General features: G+C 42.3%; 3 protein-coding genes across 8 annotated transcripts in view; all 3 read left to right on the forward strand.

Moving 5' to 3' along the window:
• Positions 1-10,939, forward strand: part of mast3b (microtubule associated serine/threonine kinase 3b) — a 35,897-nt gene extending 24,958 nt beyond the window's left edge. For 5 of the 6 annotated variants that reach the window (XM_014337644.2, XM_014337646.2, XM_042225905.1 and 2 more), the window contains 19 exons: positions 581-682; positions 901-1,033; positions 1,279-1,358; positions 1,990-2,087; positions 2,380-2,588; positions 2,797-2,935; positions 3,135-3,267; positions 3,373-3,538; positions 3,874-3,975; positions 4,167-4,289; positions 4,533-4,645; positions 4,741-4,907; positions 5,094-5,215; positions 5,310-5,510; positions 5,728-5,954; positions 6,132-6,254; positions 6,353-6,489; positions 6,641-6,825; positions 7,184-10,939. In XM_014337644.2, the coding sequence (XP_014193130.1) occupies positions 581-682; positions 901-1,033; positions 1,279-1,358; positions 1,990-2,087; positions 2,380-2,588; positions 2,797-2,935; positions 3,135-3,267; positions 3,373-3,538; positions 3,874-3,975; positions 4,167-4,289; positions 4,533-4,645; positions 4,741-4,907; positions 5,094-5,215; positions 5,310-5,510; positions 5,728-5,954; positions 6,132-6,254; positions 6,353-6,489; positions 6,641-6,825; positions 7,184-8,238 (3,615 nt within the window). In that variant the 3' untranslated portion in view covers positions 8,239-10,939. The remainder of the gene's footprint in view (positions 1-580; positions 683-900; positions 1,034-1,278; positions 1,359-1,989; positions 2,088-2,379; positions 2,589-2,796; positions 2,936-3,134; positions 3,268-3,372; positions 3,539-3,873; positions 3,976-4,166; positions 4,290-4,532; positions 4,646-4,740; positions 4,908-5,093; positions 5,216-5,309; positions 5,511-5,727; positions 5,955-6,131; positions 6,255-6,352; positions 6,490-6,640; positions 6,826-7,183) is intronic. The other variant, XM_014337645.2, reaches the window with a different exon arrangement.
• A 953-nt stretch (positions 10,940-11,892) lies between these two features.
• ndufa7 (NADH:ubiquinone oxidoreductase subunit A7) lies at positions 11,893-13,727 on the forward strand. Its single transcript, XM_005934851.3, has 4 exons — positions 11,893-12,022; positions 12,265-12,314; positions 13,161-13,298; positions 13,528-13,727. The coding sequence occupies exons 1-4, from the start codon at positions 11,972-11,974 to the stop codon at positions 13,613-13,615; spliced, it is 327 nt and encodes a 108-aa protein (XP_005934913.1). The 5' UTR covers positions 11,893-11,971; the 3' UTR covers positions 13,616-13,727.
• Positions 13,728-14,897: 1,170 nt separating this feature from the next.
• LOC102306530 (very low-density lipoprotein receptor) overlaps positions 14,898-19,777 on the forward strand; it is a 28,941-nt gene continuing 24,061 nt past the window's right edge. Inside the window, exons 1-3 of the mRNA XM_005934850.3 lie at positions 14,898-15,309; positions 15,916-16,050; positions 16,962-17,339. Of these exons, the coding sequence (XP_005934912.1) occupies positions 15,252-15,309; positions 15,916-16,050; positions 16,962-17,339 (571 nt within the window). The 5' untranslated portion in view covers positions 14,898-15,251. The remainder of the gene's footprint in view (positions 15,310-15,915; positions 16,051-16,961; positions 17,340-19,777) is intronic.

Raw genomic sequence — 19,777 nt, forward strand, 5'->3', positions numbered from 1 at the left:
GATAATTGCTCTTCGTTTGAAGCGGCGTCATTTCTGATGTAATTCTATCAGGCGCCGTCTGTTTTCATGTTTTTGTTAAAGCCCTATCCACTTCCTTAGAATTTTATATTTATTTTTATTTCACTGTTTCCCCATAAAGCAGTGCTCTTGTATTTCTCTTTTTTTATATCTTTTTTTTCAGGGGTGGATGAAATGGTGCTAATAGTGATAAACTGTACTTGCCTGTTGGATCAGTTAGGGTTCCCTTAGACATATAATCCCTGATGATCCTTTTGGCACATGCAGTTTCTCAATATTAAATGACAGTGACACAGTTTTTGCTTTTGTGCACCTCCACGGTGGATTAAAAGCACAGAGATCAAGTTGTGACTAAAATGTAGACGCTCGTTCAGCGATTTTAACATTTTTAAATTAAAGCCATTTTAATCACAGTCGCCTCATGTTCACACAAATAACTGGTCAAACTTTATCGTAAATGTAAGCCATGTTTTTGCCGCTCAGACCCAAACCGTCTGCAGTCCCTCTCTGAAACTGGAAATCTGTTGAGTTGAGTCTCCTGATGGCTCCTTGTGTTTTCCAGGCCTACGAGCGCTCTGAAAGTGAAGAGGTAACCGTCATCACCCAGCTAGTCAGAAAGATCCTCATCATAATCTCTCGACCGGCTCGGCTCCTCGAATGTCTGGTAAGCTACCTAAATTTGTCAATCGAATACCAAGTTTGTCATCTCCAACAATCAGCCATTTATTAACACAAATCTGATCTGAGTCGGCAACCTTACCCCGACAGCTCTGCGCATAGCTTTGTTTAGGATTTTTAGTAGTAAATCAAATGGCATCTTGGATGCCTTTCAGTTTCCCGACACTCTGCATTAATTACACTGCTGTTGGATGCTGGTGACAGGAGTTTGATCCAGAAGAGTTTTACCACCTACTCGAAGCGGCAGAAGGCCACGCCAAAGTCGGCCAGGGAATCAAGACCGACATCCCGCGGTACATCATCAGCCAGCTGGGCCTCACACGCGACCCGTTAGAAGGTAAATTTAATCAGTTATCGAGCGAAGCCTGTGATGTGGCTCATATGTGATGTTTTTTTTAAAGCCTGTTTCAGACATGGGTTAAGTAACATGCTGCCCCGAGTAGGTGATTATTATTATTATGCTTTATGATACTGCAACAAATACACAGTCCTGACTTAGATGAAGAGCAGACTGCATTTTTAAGTGATCGGTGCAGAAATGTTGGAAACCCAAATTAAAGCCTCTTCTTCTTTTATTTCTAGACATGGTACAGCTTGAACAGTATGATGCCAGTCCCTCGCCCTCAGCGTCAGTGTCAGTGGAAACAGATGCTTCTGTGGAGGTGAACTGACTAATTCAATAAGTTCAAATAATATTACAGACTCAGGCTGAGCTTTATTCAACCATTTGACATGTTAGAAATTAAACACAGCATCTTAGGTCTCAGTATATGCAGCGTGCTATTAAACAATAGCTAAAACAGTATAAATAACTAGAATAAATACAAAAACCAAGTATTGAAATATGCTAAAATTCAAATAATGGATCTTAATAAATGTACAGTATTGGACAGTGTGTGGCAGGGAAGAGTTCACACTGCCGCTGTTCCCTGCTGTACATTTATTAGGAGCCATTATTTATATTTTAGTGTGTTTATACTGGGAGAGGAGATGATTTAATGCTGAGTGCTCAGGTAAAGTAGAATCAGTCCACTTACCAAAGATGAAAAGTGCACACGCTTCTTCAGATCTGCCCACCGTGCTGTGCTGAATGTGTTTAAAGAGGATCAGGAAACGGTGACTCTTTTTATTGTGAAAGGATGCCAAAAATATTTAAAATCAATGTTATTTTGGTTAAGTAGATTGCAGGTGTAATTAGTATTTGGAGTAGTAGTTGGCTTTTAATCTGCAATCAGCATTAATCACAGCATTGCTTCTGTCTGCTTATTTAATTTTTCACATGGGCGTAAACAGCCACAGAATAAGAGCCCACAGACGCTGACTCCAACTCGAAGGAAACCTCTTGAGAGTGATTTTGAGACCATCAAACTCATAAGTAACGGAGCTTATGGGTAAGAGCACAAGTCTGTTTAACTGCATTTCACTGCTTCATCTTAGAAATGATGTTTGTTTGTTTGCGACACTTTGTTTATTTGCAAAGTGTCGCAAAGCTAAGATGAAAGATTAAATGGTGTCAGGAAGCGGAAAATACATTTAGTTGGAAGTAGTTTTTATTGTTGTTATTCTGATGCAGTTTGCCTCAATTTCAACCTTTTTTGTGCACGTTTTTGTGAGCCACTGTGACTGTGCCTTTTACCCATTTCCAGGTAATTGAGCTAATGAGGTTTGTTTGGTTTTTGGCAGGGCGGTGTATCTGGTTCGCCACAAGGAGACCCGTCAGCGCTTTGCCATGAAAAAGATAAACCGTCAGAACCTGGTGCTGAGGAACCAGATCCAGCAGGCGTTTGTGGAGCGGGACATCCTAACTTTTGCTGAGAACCCCTTTGTTGTCTCCATGTTCTGCTCGTTTGAGACACGACGTCACCTCTGCATGGTCATGGAGTATGTAGAAGGTAAAGAAGGGAGAGGCTGCGGGGGCTGTTACAGTTTTATGTCTCTAACATTTTAGCTTAGCTTAAACAAGACCCGGTTTCAGTGAGTGCCAATGCAGAGAGTCTGAGAATAAGAGTCTGTGCATTACTGCCTCGGACAGTTGGTGTGTTAGGATCACTGCTGTTACTGGGATTTTGGTTGTTTTTTAAGGTGTTCTGTTCTTTTAAGGTGGAGATTGTGCCAACCTGCTGAAAAACATGGGCCCACTGCCTGTGGAAATGTCCAGGATGTATTTTGCTGAGACGGTCCTGGCTCTGGAGTACCTTCACAACTACGGCATCGTGCATCGGGATCTTAAACCTGACAAGTAAGGACATCTCCAACATCACCTTCACTCAGCTCTTCCGTCTTGCTTTTCTTGCTTTCATTAGGATCCGTTGACATAGTTGGGTCTGTGAGCGGGCACATGTAGAGTCGTGATTTTTCTGTAATTCAGCCCTTATCCTCATTTTCTTGACAAATTGTAAAATGCGCCGCTTACACTGACGTCTTCTTTCCCCCAACAGTTTGTTGATTACATCTATGGGCCACATCAAGCTGACTGACTTTGGTCTCTCTAAAATCGGCCTGATGAACATGACGACCAACCTGTATGAAGGTCACATAGAGAAAGACACAAGAGAGTTTGTTGACAAGCAGGTGAGACAACTTCAGGTGTAAGAGATCAATCACCTGTCACTTTTGGACAGCAGTGATTGTAGAGGCACTTGATCCAAACTGATGTTTGCTGGTTTACTTCCTCAGGTGTGTGGGACTCCAGAGTACATTGCCCCAGAGGTGATCCTCAGACAGGGCTATGGGAAGCCAGTGGACTGGTGGGCGATGGGGATCATCCTTTATGAATTTCTGGTCGGCTGCGTCCCGTTTTTTGGAGACACTCCCGAAGAGCTTTTTGGACAAGTTGTCAGTGGTACGTCTTGAAATGAATGAATTCTCTACTTAAAAATCGAGCATCAGGTTTAAAAAATAGAATCACAGCATAAAATAGCCACTGAGATCAAATCTTTATGTTAAACTAGTTTTTTTCCTTTTATTTGAATTGAAAACACAAGCAGTGACGTAGGCACAGAAGTCTACAACTTTGCTTCACTCTCAGAATCTTAACCACATCAGTCCTGGGCAAGCTTATGCTTTGGCAAACACAAACATTCTGACTTGCTGTTTAATGTCTTTGTAAGACTGTAAATTTGGTTTTAATTTATATTTAATTTTGTACTTTTATTTATTATCTTCTCTGATTGTCAGATGAAATCATTTGGCCTGAAGGAGAGGATGCCTTACCTGTTGATGCACAGGATTTGATCACCCGCCTGCTGAGGCAGAACCCTTTGGACCGGCTGGGAACAGGTAATGCTGATAAATTACAGCAGGGATCTTTTATACAGGTCTGTACAGCTAAATCAGAAAAACAAGGTTTATAGCAAGGGGGACATTACATTTTAATAATTTAAAAAAAGTGAAACTAAGAATGAAGTAAACATGTTTGCAAGAGGAGTTTCACCCTGATCCTAATCCAGTGTTTAACTGAATGTTTTTAGGTGGAGCCTCAGAGGTGAAGCAGCACCCCTTCTTCTTGGGGCTGGACTGGAACGGACTCCTCCGACAGAAAGCAGAGTTCATCCCTCAGCTGGAGGCCGAGGATGATACCAGCTACTTTGACAGTGAGTTCCTGCTGAGTGTCTTTGTGGTTTATTTTTCTGTGTAATCTTGACTTCACATGGTAGTGAGAGCAAAACGTTGTCCATAATTGTGGGTGTTGGAGATGGGATGCAGGTAAAATTTAGCTGGAATATAATACGGGCGAGCTAAGATAAAACTGCAGAGTGATGAGTTTTTCTCGGGATTATACCATGAAGTTTGACTTTCTCTTAAATGAGAGCATCTTCCCTTTTTGCCATATTCAGCTCGTTTGGATCGCTATCATCATTTGGCCTCTGACGAAGACGACGAAACTAACGACGAAGAGTCTTCCTTGGAAATCCGACAGTTTGCTTCCTGGTCTCATCGCTTCAGCAAGGTAAAGACCGCTGCAGTAAGAATCTGCTGTAAGAGTGCCAAAAAATTTGAAAAGTCAGATCTTAACTGACACCTTTTCACCTGTTTGTCATCAAGGTTTACAGCAGCACAGAACACCTGGCAACACCGTCCAACCTGAGTTTCTCCTCCGACCGCAGCCACAGCGAGGACAAAGAGGAGCACGGGGATGCGGCAGGGCTCGGAGCCTCACCAAGCCCAGCAGATGGCAGTGCTGAGCACAGGCAGTCTGGACGCATGGCCAGGTAAACGGAAGATGTGGACACCTGCTATTCCTCTTTATTCTTGTTTCTTTTTCGTATTTTTGCACGTTTCATAGTATTCATAATATAATAAACAGGTGGCTGAGTTTGTGGGTCTGCATGAAAACAGATCCTCAATCAGCTGATCTATGAGTTCAACATTTTTTTGTGTGCTTTTACTGTTTTTAGTCTTCGCCCCCGGGCCTCCTCCAGTTCCTCCCAGTCTGACAGAAGCACCAGTCCTCTGGTAATGAGCAGCACTCACAGCCTGGAGACGATGCCCCGGTTTGCCCTCTCCACTGATGATGAAGGTAAATCCACTTTTTTTTATTTTAACACATCTCTTCATAACACGTCCAGGTGCTTCTGCCAGAAACATTCACACTTAACACCTTCTGTCCGCAGCAGAGGTGGTGGTGTCAAATCTTCGGCGGATCAGGATTCGCAGCAACAGTACCGGCGGGAAGCAGTCATCCCCTAAGGACACGGCAGGCCCTCGGCGCTTCGGTAACCAGCTGGAGACGCCAGACAGGCAGAGGGTTCCCTGCGGAGGAAAGGTTCCCAAGTCTGCCTCTGTCTCAGCCCTGTCTCTCATCATCACTACAGGTGCAGAAGGTTATCATAACTACTTTAAATCCAGCAGAATCAGTTTGGTTTTTATTGCTCCGCTTTGACAGAGAGCCTCTGCAGATATAGTCTAAACATGTAATCCATAGACAGCAGTTTTTGTTTCTAATTGTGGAATTAAAACTGGCCTTCTAATTTGAGTCATAAAATGTGAGATTATGAGTCTATTTATCTCTAAACTGTGTGTTTGTTTCAGACGATTCACCCAGTGGCCTCCACCCCGGTCCCATCTCCCCACGCTCACTGTCTTCCAACCCCTCATCCCGCGACTCGTCCCCAAACCGGGATCTGTCATTCAGCCCCGGCAGCCTGAGGCCACCAATCATCATCTACACCTCAGGGAAGAAGTTCGGCTTCACCCTGCAGGCCATCCGTGTGTACATGGGCGACAGCGACGTCTACACCGTGCATCACATGGTGTCGGTAGGTTTTAACCACAAGCCTTAAAACAGATCAAAGATCTGAAACCTGTGTTTGTAAACTGTAGCGTGTTCCAAATATTTTGCTTTGCTTTGGTGATCCAAAACTAGAAGGTAGTGATATAAAAAGGTTGTTATGTAATGCTCAGTTTGAAACTCACTCACTTCACCATCGCAACAGAGTGTGGAGGAGGGCAGCCCGGCTCACCAGGCAGGCCTCTGCACTGGAGACCTCATCACCCACGTGAACGGAGAGTCTGTCCAAGGCCTGGTGCACACAGAGATGATCGAACTGCTGCTGAAGGTACAGCTCGGAGCTGCGTGGCACTTGAACTTTGCTTTTTAAGTTGCTTCTGTGTTGAAAGGTCTGTAAAAATTCTTTCATTCTCACGAAACGTGCAGAGCGGCAACAAGGTGGCCCTTCAGACCATAGCGCTCGAGAACACTTCTATTAAAGTCGGTCCTGCACGAAAGACCAAACACAAAGGGAAGATGGCTCGCCGCAGCAAGAAGAGCAAGAGGAGAGATAATTATGACAGGTGAGCATCTGACTGGGTTCTGGGTTTCTTTTTTTTTTCTCTCTCTCTGTCTTTGCAGCTCTGCTGTGTTACTCATCATCTGTTTACTCTGGGAGGCTTTCTCTCCTTCAAGTGTAAGCTACAACAGTGAATTATATATCGTCCCTTCTAGGCGACGGACCATCTTTAAGAAGCTGTCCAAGCAGAGCACAGTGATGCACTGCAGTCGCAGCTTCTCCTCAGGTCTTCATCACTCTGTTTCCTCCAGTGAGAGTCTTCCAGGCTCCCCGACCCACAGCCTCTCCCCGGGGCCCTCCACACCCTGCCGGAGCCCCGCACCTGACCATCAGGGCCACGGTAATTAAGGAAATGTAGTCATTTGAGATTCTGCAGGTACACTGAAGGTCTTATAATACCCAGATGGCCGCCCCTCCCTCAGCCTAAAGGATCCTTCCTGTTAAAAGGGGGTTTTTCCTTCCCACTGTTGCCAAAGTGCTTTGTGATAGGCAGTCGTCTGATTGTTGAGGTTTCTCTGTATTTTTGTGGGGTCTTTACCTTACAATATTAAACACCTTGAGGTGACTGTTATTGTGATTTGGTGCTACATAAATAAAACTGAACTGAAATAGAATTGAAATTTAAAAGTGTTGTTTGCCCTGCTGCAAACTGCAGCTTGTAGTGTGAGTATTTCAACAGTCCTGCCTCTACTTTCCAGAGAATAACTCACCACAGAGTACGTCGCCTTGCTCCAGCTCTCCAAGCTCTCCCGCCACACACAGCCGGCCCATCACGCTCGGCCTGGGCTCTAAACTCAGCCCGCAACGCTACAGCAAAGTGGGCCGCCGCAAATCCACCAGCAACATCCCCCCCTCGCCTCTGGCCTGCAGCAGCTCCTCATCCTCTAATCAGCCGCTTTCCCCACAGCGCTCGCCCTCTCCTCTGCCAGGCTTCGCCAAAAACCTTCACACGTACCACGGAAAAACCCTGTCTCCCCCCACCATCGTTAGGCATGTCGTCCGGCCACGCAGTGCAGAGCCGCCTCGTTCACCGTTGCTTAAGAGGGTGCAGTCAGCGGAGAAACTGTCTGGAGTATATCACGCTGACAAGAAGTCAAAAGCCCCCCGCAGGCACACGCTGGAAGTGCCGTTTTACGGTGAGGCTGACCTGCTGGGCGACTCAGAGATGGACGCAGCCTGTGGCATCGCTTACATTGGGGTTGACCACAGCAGACTTGGGCCGTACATTAGCAGCCAAAGGATTGAACGATCAGAGCAGCTGGTTGTGATGCGGAAGCTGAACCTGTCAGAGCGGAGAGACTCCTTTAAGAAGCAGGAGGCAGTGCAGGAAGTGAGCTTCGACGAGCCAGAGGAGAAAAGCAGCAGTAATGCGGCGGGGAGCAGCACACCTCCAGGGGCTCAAACGCAGCACAGAGCGGCCTGGACTGTGACACGACCCCAAAGCAGTCAGGACATCGAGATGGACGTCCCCGTGGTGAGGAGGTTCACGCTTGTGCCGCAGATAGCTGTGCAGGGCTCTACGGAGAGCGAGGAGCAAGACGAGTGGGAGCCGTGTTCAGATGGAGAGGACTCTGGTGAGAAGCCCGAGGTGGAGGTGGACGTCACAGCATCTCCGCGGGAACAAACAGGATGTCTTCTCACCAACATGAGCTGCAGGCAGGGAGCAGAAACCACTTCCACGGGTCCTAAAATTGCACCAGAGAAGACACCAGAGTGCAGAGAGCAAACACAAAAAGGGCACCTGAGAAAGTGACAGCTCGCCGTTGTACTCCTAAAACCTGCTCTTGTCTTTCAAGGGTGACGAAGATGTTAAGTCATTCTCAAAGTTGTCGGGCTGAAAGAGCGGGAGAAACTTTTACTTGAATTTTGTTTTGTAAAAAAAACTGTTGCCTTCAGGCATCGCTGACCTTTCTGGTCTTATTTATTACATTTCATGATGCGTTTGTAACAGGGGAAAAGAAAGAAGTTCTCATGGGTTGACCAGCCAAGGCTCAACATTTTTGTATCCATAAAATGTGGTTTTATGTCTTCTGAATGGATTGTTTTCTAAAAAAACAAAAACAAAAGTTGTCTATTTTTTAAATAAATTCTGGTACAGAGTAGAAGTGTTAATGCTGCGTAAAACTGTTGGACCAAAAGGTACGAGGAGTCAAGGTCGCTTTTTTTTTTTTTCATCAGTGTCTGTGTGTGTTTGTAGTACTGCTGTAGGTCTTCCTGAACCTAAAATGATCTCTGGTTCACACTGTGAGCAACATGACTGACACGTCATTGGATCTATCTCTGCAGCTGATGGCTACAGTACTGCATGGATTTGTATTGATGCATCCTGTAGAAGGAGTAAAACTGAAGCTACTACACTCAAACTAGAATGCAGGGGAGAAAAACAACTGTTAATAAAACGGTCGTATCAAAGAAGAGGCTCTGAAGATGTTTGGTCCATGTTTCCTTGATGGCTTTATCCCTTCATGTACTTTAATCTTGCACAGCTTGTTGTGTTGGTCATGTTCCTCACAGTGTGAATTCATGGGAACGGCATTGTTTTTTTTATTCTTGCTGAGAATAATGTTGCAAACGCGGTGAGACACTACCCACCTTTGTCTTCTCTTATGAAGATACGGAACCGAAGGGTTTTTATGTGCCATGGCATCTTGTGCAATGTCCTCTAAGCCATATCATTGAAGGCAGAAATGTTACTTGTAATTTTCAGTCACTAGGAAGATTTGTTTGGGGTTTTTGTTTGTTCGTTTCCACTGCTATTGTGGAAAAAGACGCCGAGCCTGAAGCTCCGGATGATCCACGTCCACCTTTCTGTGTGCTGTGAGTTTATCAGTCGAACTCTTTGATCGGGCGTGTTCATCTCACAGCACGCCGTTTTACTTCAGAACATGGAAGGGAGCGTTTAAAACACTCATTTTATTTGACTTTCGTTTTTTGGGCAGGTTTCCTTACTTACTCTGACACGTGTTGGACTTTTGCAAACACAAGTACGTACAAGTGCGTTATGGGGTTGTTGTTGTTTTTTCACCTTTTCCAGAAGCTGTAGCGTTTTTCCATTTTAATCATTATTTTTTCCCACATGTGCATGTGAAAGAGACCATCCGTAAACGCCCTGGTCCTACTTCATGTGCTGTGCAGTGCTGTTTACATCCAAAGGGGAAAAGTGCACTAAGGACATTTAGACATAAGTTTTTTGTAACCGAATGTGAAAGGTAAACTGAGATAAACATATTTACAGTGAAATCAGGGCTTCTTTGAACAAGTGTTTTTGGTTTTTTGTCTTTGTATTGTGCAAATTTTGATGTATATTTTGGTAACAAGAGTGTGTGTATAATTCCAAGTGTACTGAAGGACATAATATGCACGAAGACAATTTCTGGCAAGAGGGAGTTTTTGGGAATTCTGTCTTTTAAATTCAGGCAGTATTTGACAGCTGCACAGACTGGCTGCACATCACATTTTCTCCACAACAGACATGACGTTTGGAGAGTTGTCGTCCTCTTTGTAAGTGGCTGTTCCTGGCTTTTGTACTAACTTTACTCTGAGTCTTCTCTTTCTAAACAGCTGTTGTGTTACTTCAACCCCTCTTCTTCCTTAAAAACCATAGAAGGGAAAAAAAACAACCTTAAATCTTGTGATGAAAACTTGGGATGATGTTGTTGTGTTAGTGACGCAAACAGACGGACCACTCAGTTATTTTTGCAGTCTGACAGAATTGTTTACAATGAACAAACATGCTGTGTACTGTACAAACATTTTATATTCTGTGGCTGTACACGATGAAACTATCCTCTTTGATACTCGCAAAGGAAACGACATTCATAGAAGCTGCATATCCGTTTGTTTTTTTATGTTTAGTTTTAAAGACACTGTTCTTAATGAGTAGTTTGGCACCAAGCTCAGAAGCATTTTCGATATTTGCATGTACCTGCAGAACGAGATCATTGGGACTTGTTGTTCAGACTTCAAAAAGAAGCTTTAAATATTAATTAATTGGAGGTGGGGGGAAAAAGGGATAGATGGAAACATGCATATTTGTTCTTATGTGCATGAGAAAAATGCTTTACACCAAAAGTAAAAGTGTTAAAGATGAGTAATAAAATATATATTTACATTAGAGGTTTCTTTTTGCATACAGGAAAAGCCAATTTAAATATGTAAACATGATAAGGGATAATGTTTTGGTTGCTTTTTAATAACCTTGTATGTGTTAAAAAAATGCTTTGCTGAAGTCCACCACAGGGATTTTTCAGCCTCTGTTGAGCGTACTCTTAAAGAACAAGTTTGGCAGGTCAAAGTGTCGTACAAGTGCATTTGTTCTCCTGTGGACTCTTCTGTCCAGTGCATGCTGCATGAGACAAGCACACAGCTGTAATACTTGACTGCATGGTATACCGGCGATGTCGCCCTCTACTGTGTTTTCTTGTGCAACAAATAAACTTTGTATTTCCCTTTGATTCTTCTCTGAGTGTTGCGTACAGTTATCTGCCTTATTGTTACATTGATGTACCAGATCAGACCATTCAAATCCTTTTCATCAGTATAGGTGTTGCAATTCTACAAGCAACCATTCCACTATATCACTATATAAATACTTCATCAATAGACAAATGTGATGAAGCAAAATTACACTGTGAAGGTTATTAAGGCTTCCCTTTAAGGCAGGTGTCTCAAACATAAGGGCCAGGGTCTAGAATTGGACTCTGATCCAGCTCACAGATCACTTTGGAAAATCTGAAGGAGGCCATCAATTCTGGACTTTGAATTTTTTCATAAGTTTTACAACTTTACCTACTGATAATAGATCAAGCTGTGTATTGTATGCATACCAATAAAAATGTATGCATGTCTGTTCAAGATAGACCAATCACTTGTAGGATAAAGGGTCCAGAGGTTAACCTAGTAACAAAAATGTTTTACTTTAAAATCCGTAGGAGTTCTGCAGTTTCAAGCAGGTAATACTTGAATTCGGTCAAAATTTACTACTGTCCATACTGGCATAGCAATAGTTAGGGCCATAATTTGTTGAACAAAGACACCAATGTTTGTAGTTGGGGATTTGTACACCATCACAGTGGACTGTAAATCAAGATGTAATCAATATGCAGATTATCATCTTTAAATACAGGGATTTGAAAATTGCAGTAACTGTTAAGGAATTACAGTCATTTTTATACACACGTCCTGTTTTTTTAAAGGCTCAAAAGTAATTGGACAAAATACTGTAATTTTAAAAAAAATTTATGAGCTGCTCTGCCAGGCCTTTACTAAAGAAGATAAAGATTAGTTGTACAGAGTGTCTGTGTTCATCCACTTTATCTAAGTTAATTTGGCCCTCGGAGTACATAAATAAATTGTAAAACAACAAAAGTCTCTAAAATGCACGTTTTTACGCTGCAGTTTCCCCTGCTGGTCGGCAGGTGTCAGCAATGTGTTGAGAAACCTGGGAAAAGGAATGAAGAAGACCCGTGTCCTTCACAACAGCTAACATGGCTACTGCTACTAAATTCATTCAGAGGCTGCGAAATTTTTTATCAGGGGTAAGCAACAACATTCGTCACACTTTAAAACGGAGTAGTTTTCTGCTCTAAATATGATGTAATAGCCCTCCGGACGATTTGTCGCAATAAACTTTATCAAAGGAAACGTTTAACAGCCAGCTAACCCTTACTGACGTTAGCTAGCAGTAGCGTTGTGGGGTAGCTAAACACTATGAAGGAGGTGAAGTTCACCAGTGTGGGATTTGCACTCGTCGAAAATTGACTTTCCTTTTCCTTTTCAGCATGACCTGCAAGCCAAACTGCAGCTGCGATATGAGGAGATTGCAAAGAGGTAAGACCACAGGCGCTACCCTCGTACCGCTCACGAATGAAAGTGTTCACATATTAGAAACAACGACTAAAACCCCGTTAACAGAGAGATGCAATGACTCTGTGGGTTGCCAGACTTGCTTTTTGTTTTTGTTTGTATTTTGTTTGTTAAACCACTTAAAACTAACGAAGAATTCAAATTTGTTGTATAAATCGCTGTCAATGTATATGGACGAGAGAAGTACCACAGTGAATGTCTACAGCCATCTGTAAAAGAAAAATCAAAGCTTTGTGCTGGTTTGGGGCTGTATTTTGAGATTTTCTCAAAAATGCTAGAGTTATGATTGCACAAAAAGCATCATCACTGCCAGTGTCTGACTGGCAACAGCTTCATTTTTCAGCTTCACAATGATCCCAAACACACTACCAATGTAGTATTAACAAATCTGGTTAGAAAAACACACAATGTAAAACTATCAGGCTTGGATTGGCCTCCCTGAAGCCCGAACCACAATATTATTTAGATGGCGTGGAATCATGTTGACAGAGAACAGGACAAAAGCCAGCCGACATCCAAAGAAGAGTTCTCCAGAGCTTCAAGAAGCCTGGAGAACTATTCCTGAGGACTACATAAAGAAATGACAAGAAAGCTTGACTAAGAGTTTCTTGATGTGTGGAGGAATAAAGGTGGTCATACAAAATACTGACTTTAAAGCAAAAACTCTGTTTTTGTTTTAAATTCTATATTTCCAGGTATCTTTGCACGTTTCAGTAAACTGCACCTATTTTCCATTTTGCCTGCAAATGTGGAAGTCACCAACATTGTTAAAGTCTGTTAAAATAGATTTTTTTTCCTTCATCCCAACAGGACACAACCACCACCCAAACTGCCAGTAGGCCCGAGCCACAGGTATGCCAACAACTACTACTACAGCAGAGATGGACGGAGAGAATCAGCCCCTCCCACACTCGTGATGTCCTCACAGAAAGCTCTTACTGCTGGCAGGTTTGTTAATGACCACTGCATTTTCATGTATTTCAAGTTCAGGTGTTTGTTTTTTGCGCCATATACATAATAATATAGTAATCCATCTATTTGATGTCACCTGTCAAAACATCTTCTTGTGACTGACAATGGAAGTTTGCTATTTGTAGTTTTTAGCTGAAATATTGTGGTCTTTTTTTCCCCTTCTTTCTCTGTTGTTGTTCCTTTTTTTTAAATTTATTTTTTTTAGTCAAGTTGCTGAGACCTCAAAGCCTCCAGTGACTCCCGGCACTGTATATAAAGAGCCACCAATCTCCACAGACCAGCCCTACCTCTGAGCAGCAAGACAAGACTCTGCAGTGTCAACATTATGTTTCCATCCTGCCCTGACTACAGCAAGTGTTGCTTGTATCTTGTACAATAGAAGATGTGAATAAAATATTATGTTTATCTCTTTCTGCTCATTGTTTTGATCAACCGTGTACTGAACAGATGTGAGAGTAAGTGGGAGAAGGGATGAGCTAAACATCCAGCTGAAGCTCTGCTCATCCTCTCCAAGTGACCACTCAATGTCCCTCAAAATGAAAACTCGTACACAGGCGAGCCATTTGCAATAGTCTAAATATTGGAAATCACATTTCGGCAATCCATTACCTGGAAATGGGTAAAAGGCACAGGCCCGTCCCTACCAGTCGCGGCAGAATGCTGTCTCTTTCTGAGCCTGGTTCTTTTGAAGTTTCCTTCCCAGAGTCGCTAATTGCTTGCTCATAGGGAATCACTTGATTGTTGGGGTGGCCAAAACTCTAGGAGAACTAGCAATTCTTGTGAATATCCAAAAAAAAAAAAAAAAAACAGCTGCCAAAATATGTCATTGAACTGAGGCACAATTTTGCTTAAAATCCATTAAGTAATCTCTGTGTCAGGTTCTTAACAATATTCAAAGCGGAGCAGCGGACAACTTACCATTACATCAGTCCTTTAATCAGACCTAATTTGATACAAATTGGAAATAAATTGATTTTATTAAATAATTGGTTGGGGGTTTTTTTGTTTTTAGAGAAATTGAGCTCTAGCCTTGAAGTAAAGGTCCCTAAGATTTAAACCTTACAGAGAGTTTCAGTAACTGCAACCATGGTATTGATTTGAAAATTCTACGTTGAATCGTTCTTGAGTTATTGCATTCACAAATCCATATATCAATTTTATTTTTACATTTTGTTTTTACTTTTTCATAAAGATTATAACACAAATGAGAACATTGTCATTTTTGAAACCCCTACTTTGACCTTATCTAATGCAGTGCAAAAAACAAATAAATAAATTGATAACTGACACTAAGTCTTTTGTGTGCGCGCAGTCTGCGTGAACACACAGGGAAACACTGAGAATTCAGAAGATTTTCAGTGTCCAATTCAGCCACAACTTTCAGATTTTTCACATAACAAGCAGCACGGATTTTGTCATCATTTCAGCTGGAAGCACTCTGTGTTATTTCACGTGAACGTCGAGGAGAGATCTCAACAAATATCACAGCTGCGTGAAGATACTGTAAATGTCCACAAAGACGTGGACTGATTATAATGTAGACACATTAATCAGAGTCATATGTTATTTCTTTATTTTCTATATAATCAACCTTTTCACAAATTCTATTAAAGTTTGATAATCAATATAATCAAACATGTTGAATATACAGAAAAAGGCAGAGAAGCTTGGAAAAGCAAAGTGGACCGTTTGAGGCATTTCCATGTTAAAACCTGCGGCGATATAAAGATAAACAAGTACAAAACATGCAGCAGTTTCTACTCAACACGAGCCAGTTCACGACCATAAAAGTAACAGAACTAGACGAAGAAACGAAGTATGAACGGCGGAGAAAACAAGTACCAACTCGGAGACCTGACAGGTTGACAGGCTCGGCTCTTGCGTCATATTTGCGCGCCATCTGCCTCGTTTCTGTGGAGGACGTTGAACATGGGACACCTTGGAGCTGTATTTCTTCTGGTCGTGGGTCTCTCCTTCTATATTTGGGGTATGTTGTGGAAAGAAAAAGCTGCTTCTGCGTGTGTGTGAAATGAACCGGCTTGTCGTTTTCGGGGCGCGTGCAGAGCGCCTGTTACTTTGAATGAAGCGTGCTTGCAGCGCGAGCGGGGTTGTTCTTGGTCTGTTACTCATGACGTGTTTATGCTTTTACTGTTACTAAACCATAGACAAACAGGGCTTCAGAAGCCGAGGCGTTTTATGTTCGGGTTGTTGCGTGCGCGAGTCTGTCAACATAAAACACTAAAAACAAAATTATATTATGGGATGTTTTGCACAGTCACAGTCTGTTAGGGCAGAATGAATCATTATGATGCATTTGCATGAAACAAACCTGGTACGAGAGCCTGTCACATTGTGATTGATTTAATGTGATTTTTTTGGGGGGGGAAACTTTTTGGAAAAGGCGTGTGTTGCCGGTTTATTTTAGCAGGTTAATGAATGGGTTTTTAAAAATTAAATATAGTACTCTTGGATATTATTAAAATACCTCTTTTGTCAGCAATGTAATGAACAAGTCCTTTCTTATCTTTAATAATTCATTAATTTATCAGCTCTTTCCCACAACAGTAAAACACTCAATGTGTCTCGTTTCCAGGCGCTGCAGGTCACTTTGTGCCCGCCTGTCACCAGCAGCGAGAATTCACGTGCAGCGATGGCGCATGCATCTCCACCCTGAAGGTGTGTGATGGACATGCAGACTGTGAGGACCGATCGGACGAACTCCACTGCAGTGAGTGCACACATGTGCTTCATCACACACATGCTCATTGCTTTGTGTTTAGCAACACAGATGGTGTAATCTGTTTGGCCTATTACAACATTAGGACAACTTTCTCAGCAACTTATGCAGAATTTACTTTTTTTCTAAATATGGTTTTTTTTTTAAATAAAATTGAACATTTTATCCATTTATTTATTTTAATTTTAATAAGGCAGCATAGTTGAGATGTTATGTTCCATGCATGACTGATACTTTAATAATGTTTATAAATCTAAATCTGCACTGTTAATAATTGTCCTACTCAAGATTTATGGCATATTGTATACTGTTGCACCTTTTGGACTTCTTTTGCAGAACAGATTATCTTCTGTTCTCTTGCTGCGTGGGAATATGCCATTTGAGATTCTGTTTTTCTAATCCTGCTGAAGTCATGAGAGTCTTTGATATCGAATTCCAGAGAGATTTAGTGTTCATCACGTACACCAGCCTGCGGGTTTGCCAAACAGAACCCTGCAGGAGGGAGTACTTCTGAAAGGATTAGGTGTGATTTTAGGTTAAACATAAACTTTGCTGACGTGAATGAAGCCAGCAGGTTGGAATATTTGCAGAGTTGTTTAGAGCTTGGGGATGTGTGACTTAAACCTGAAAGGTTTTGGTTTGACTGCTGGCCAAGAAAACTAAAAAAGTGAATAATTTATACTCACTGTCCCACTAAGAAATGCAGGGTTCATCAGTTGGGCCAGGAGACTTTAAAGAGACTAATCCAGTCCAGGTTAATCCAGTATAACTAGGAGCATTAGACACATTTACTATGTCGGATCACGCTCTTGTTTTCTTGTCTGTTTCAGATAAATTGCACACGCACAATAGACATGCATGCTTGAATTTTAGTTTTAACTTTTAGCTGTGACTCTTCACAGGCCATGTGTGGTGCACCAAAGGTGAATTTGCCTGCCAGAGCAGAAGGTGCATATCAATGGATTTCTTATGCAATGGTGTGGATGACTGTGCCGATGGGAGCGACGAGGCTTCCTGCATGAACTGCACTGCTGGTTTCTTTTCCTGTGGGCCGTCTGATGCCTGCCTGCCCAGAAACAGGGTCTGCGACAGGCAGACTGATTGCAGAGATGGACGTGATGAGACCGAGGAGTTGTGTGGTTTAGCTCAAACCCTCCCGCAGGCGTCACCGAGATGTGCTGCGTCAGAGTTTCCGTGCAAGAACGGCCACTGCATCCGTCACGCCTGGAGGTGTGACCACTCAAAAGACTGCTCTGACGGCAGCGACGAGGAAAACTGCGGTGAGTGATGTGCAGCTCCACTTCCTTGGATAAAATGTTGAAGTTGTCAGTAGCAAAGCTGTAGTGGCTCTGTTGAACTTGTTATTTTTTTTATTTTAAGGCATAGCGCAGAATAGAAAAATGCGATTCTATCTACCTTTTTGTTAGGAACACCTAGACCCAGTTTTGCCTTCAGAACAACCCTAATTATTTGTAGATCAGATTTTGGTCCATATTGACTTGATAGCATCACATAATTGCAGCGTATCCATGATGTGATATTAAAGTAAAAAGTTGCTCTATTGGATTGAATTCTGGTGACTGCTGGGGGCATATTGAGGGGAAACTTGTTTGAGAGGATGTGAGCTTTGTGACGTGGCACAATATCCTTCTGGGTAATGCACTGTGGTCATAAAGGATTGAACATGGCCAGCAACAATACTGTAATAGCTGATCATGACCATGAGGTAGGCCCAAAGTGGACCAAGAAAATAGTGTCTACACCATTACACCAAAACCACCAGCCTAAACTGCTGATGCAAGGCTGATGCAGTAAAGCGCTATACAAATACAGGCCATTTACCATTCTTTCATATTTCACATTTCCACTGAATTTTGCAGCAGAAATCAAACCTCTTAAGACCAATTCCACATCCAGGTGCCAGCAGCACCTGGATGTGTCATCCCACAAGAATGCTTGAATGACAGGTTAACCAGTACACACGTTAACAACCTTCCCAGCAGCTTGAAGCAGTCTGATTATTTGTCTCCAAACAGCAAGGCATTTTCTCCTAAAGAACTGCTGCTCTCTGGATATTTTCTGTCTTTCATTGCAGCAGGTTCATGTCCTTGTGCATAGATGCACTGAAATATCTAATCAGCCATGTGATTGGCTGATTACATATTTGCATTAGCTAACAATATAGCTGGTAAGTGTATAAAGTTTGTACTTTTAAAAGTTAACCAACGCGTTTGACCTCTAGTGTTCCAGTTGCCACCCAGAATGAAGCCATATTGGATGCTGCTGCACACTGATGATAATGGGAAGTAGAATAAATATTGTATGGTGATACTCGAGTTCTACAAGCCAAAAAGAATACAGGCTAATCCAATTTGTGGAGGCCTGCAGCAATCACGTCTGATTCATTTTTAATAATGTGCATGTTAACACTACTGTAATACAAGATAATGCTCTTGTAACTGGTGACGTTTGATGCCTAAAGTTGAAGGTGGGTAGAATGATGGTAGCTGGGAAGAGCTTTTACACAGATGTCCAGAAAGTGGGTGTAATGTTTGAAATGTTGGTGTCACAGAAAAAAAAAAATTGTCACACAGACGATCTCTCTACTCCCTGAGGGGTTTTCCCGAACTTTCAAACAGATAGACAGGTCTCACAGTTTTGAGTCACAAAACTGTGACATGTCACAGCGTCATCCAGCAGAGGGCAGCACTGTACTGCTCTGTATTGCAGAGGTGCTGTACTGAAGTTAGAACAGCCAAACATTTTAGCTGAAGGCTCTGTTCAGACTAGCGTTGATAAAGATTGCTGCACCTTCATCAGTGTCTGAGTTGTTGGTCACCTGTACAGTTAGGAGACTAAACACAACGTCTTACTAATGCGTGTGTGGGAAAGCTGAGTTAATCAGCAGAATTGCGCTTTCAGTTTGTTATCGAATATAATAACAAGGTGCTAAAATTTCTCAGCTTCTGTGATGGGATAAAATATGGCGTGCTGATGAATTATTAAGTGTACAAAAAAATTCCACAAAAGTTGGGATGTTTCCAACATTGCTGGAAGCTATCCCAGCTGTCATGGGGTAGAAGCCGGGGAACACCCTGGATACTAAGATGAGGCTTAAAACAAAGAGCAAACCAGTAGTGACAGATGTGCCCAGTAGTGGAGTACAGGCCCCAAAGATAATTGAAAAGAATAAGAATTCTGTGCCAAGCTGTCTCGGTGGGGTTTTCGTCATTTATCCGAGACATAAAAATGTTTTTCCTTGCAACATATGCAAGGATATGATAATGTTTGTTCAAGCTGGCATCAATGATATTATCCTGACTCAGCTGTTCCAACAGGAGAGACACAGGGTCCATATATCCTGTGAAATGTCAATGAATGTTGGTCACGTTCAACATAGATCAATTCAGCACATTATAAAAACATGATATTTCTTAAAAAGTACTTTTTTTCTGTATGTTTTTTTTTGTTTTGTTTATGAAATCCTGAACCTGACGGTATCTGAAGGCGTGATGTGCAGGGAGATGAAATTTCTTTTGTATTTGATCAGTGTGATAGAGATTTAGTCTATCATACTGTGAGCTATGTTCACAGACAGTGACTTCCGTAAGTGTTCCTGAGCTCATGTAGTAATTTCCTTTGAAGTATCATGGCACATTGTTTTTTGGGGGGGTTTTTTGTGGTTTTTGTGTGTGTGTGTGTGTGTGTGTGTGTGTGT

This window comes from Haplochromis burtoni, unplaced genomic scaffold (genome assembly GCF_018398535.1).
Source record: "Haplochromis burtoni strain Fernald_Lab_line unplaced genomic scaffold, NCSU_Asbu1 Contig_189, whole genome shotgun sequence".
Taxonomy (NCBI): Eukaryota; Metazoa; Chordata; class Actinopteri; order Cichliformes; family Cichlidae; genus Haplochromis; species Haplochromis burtoni.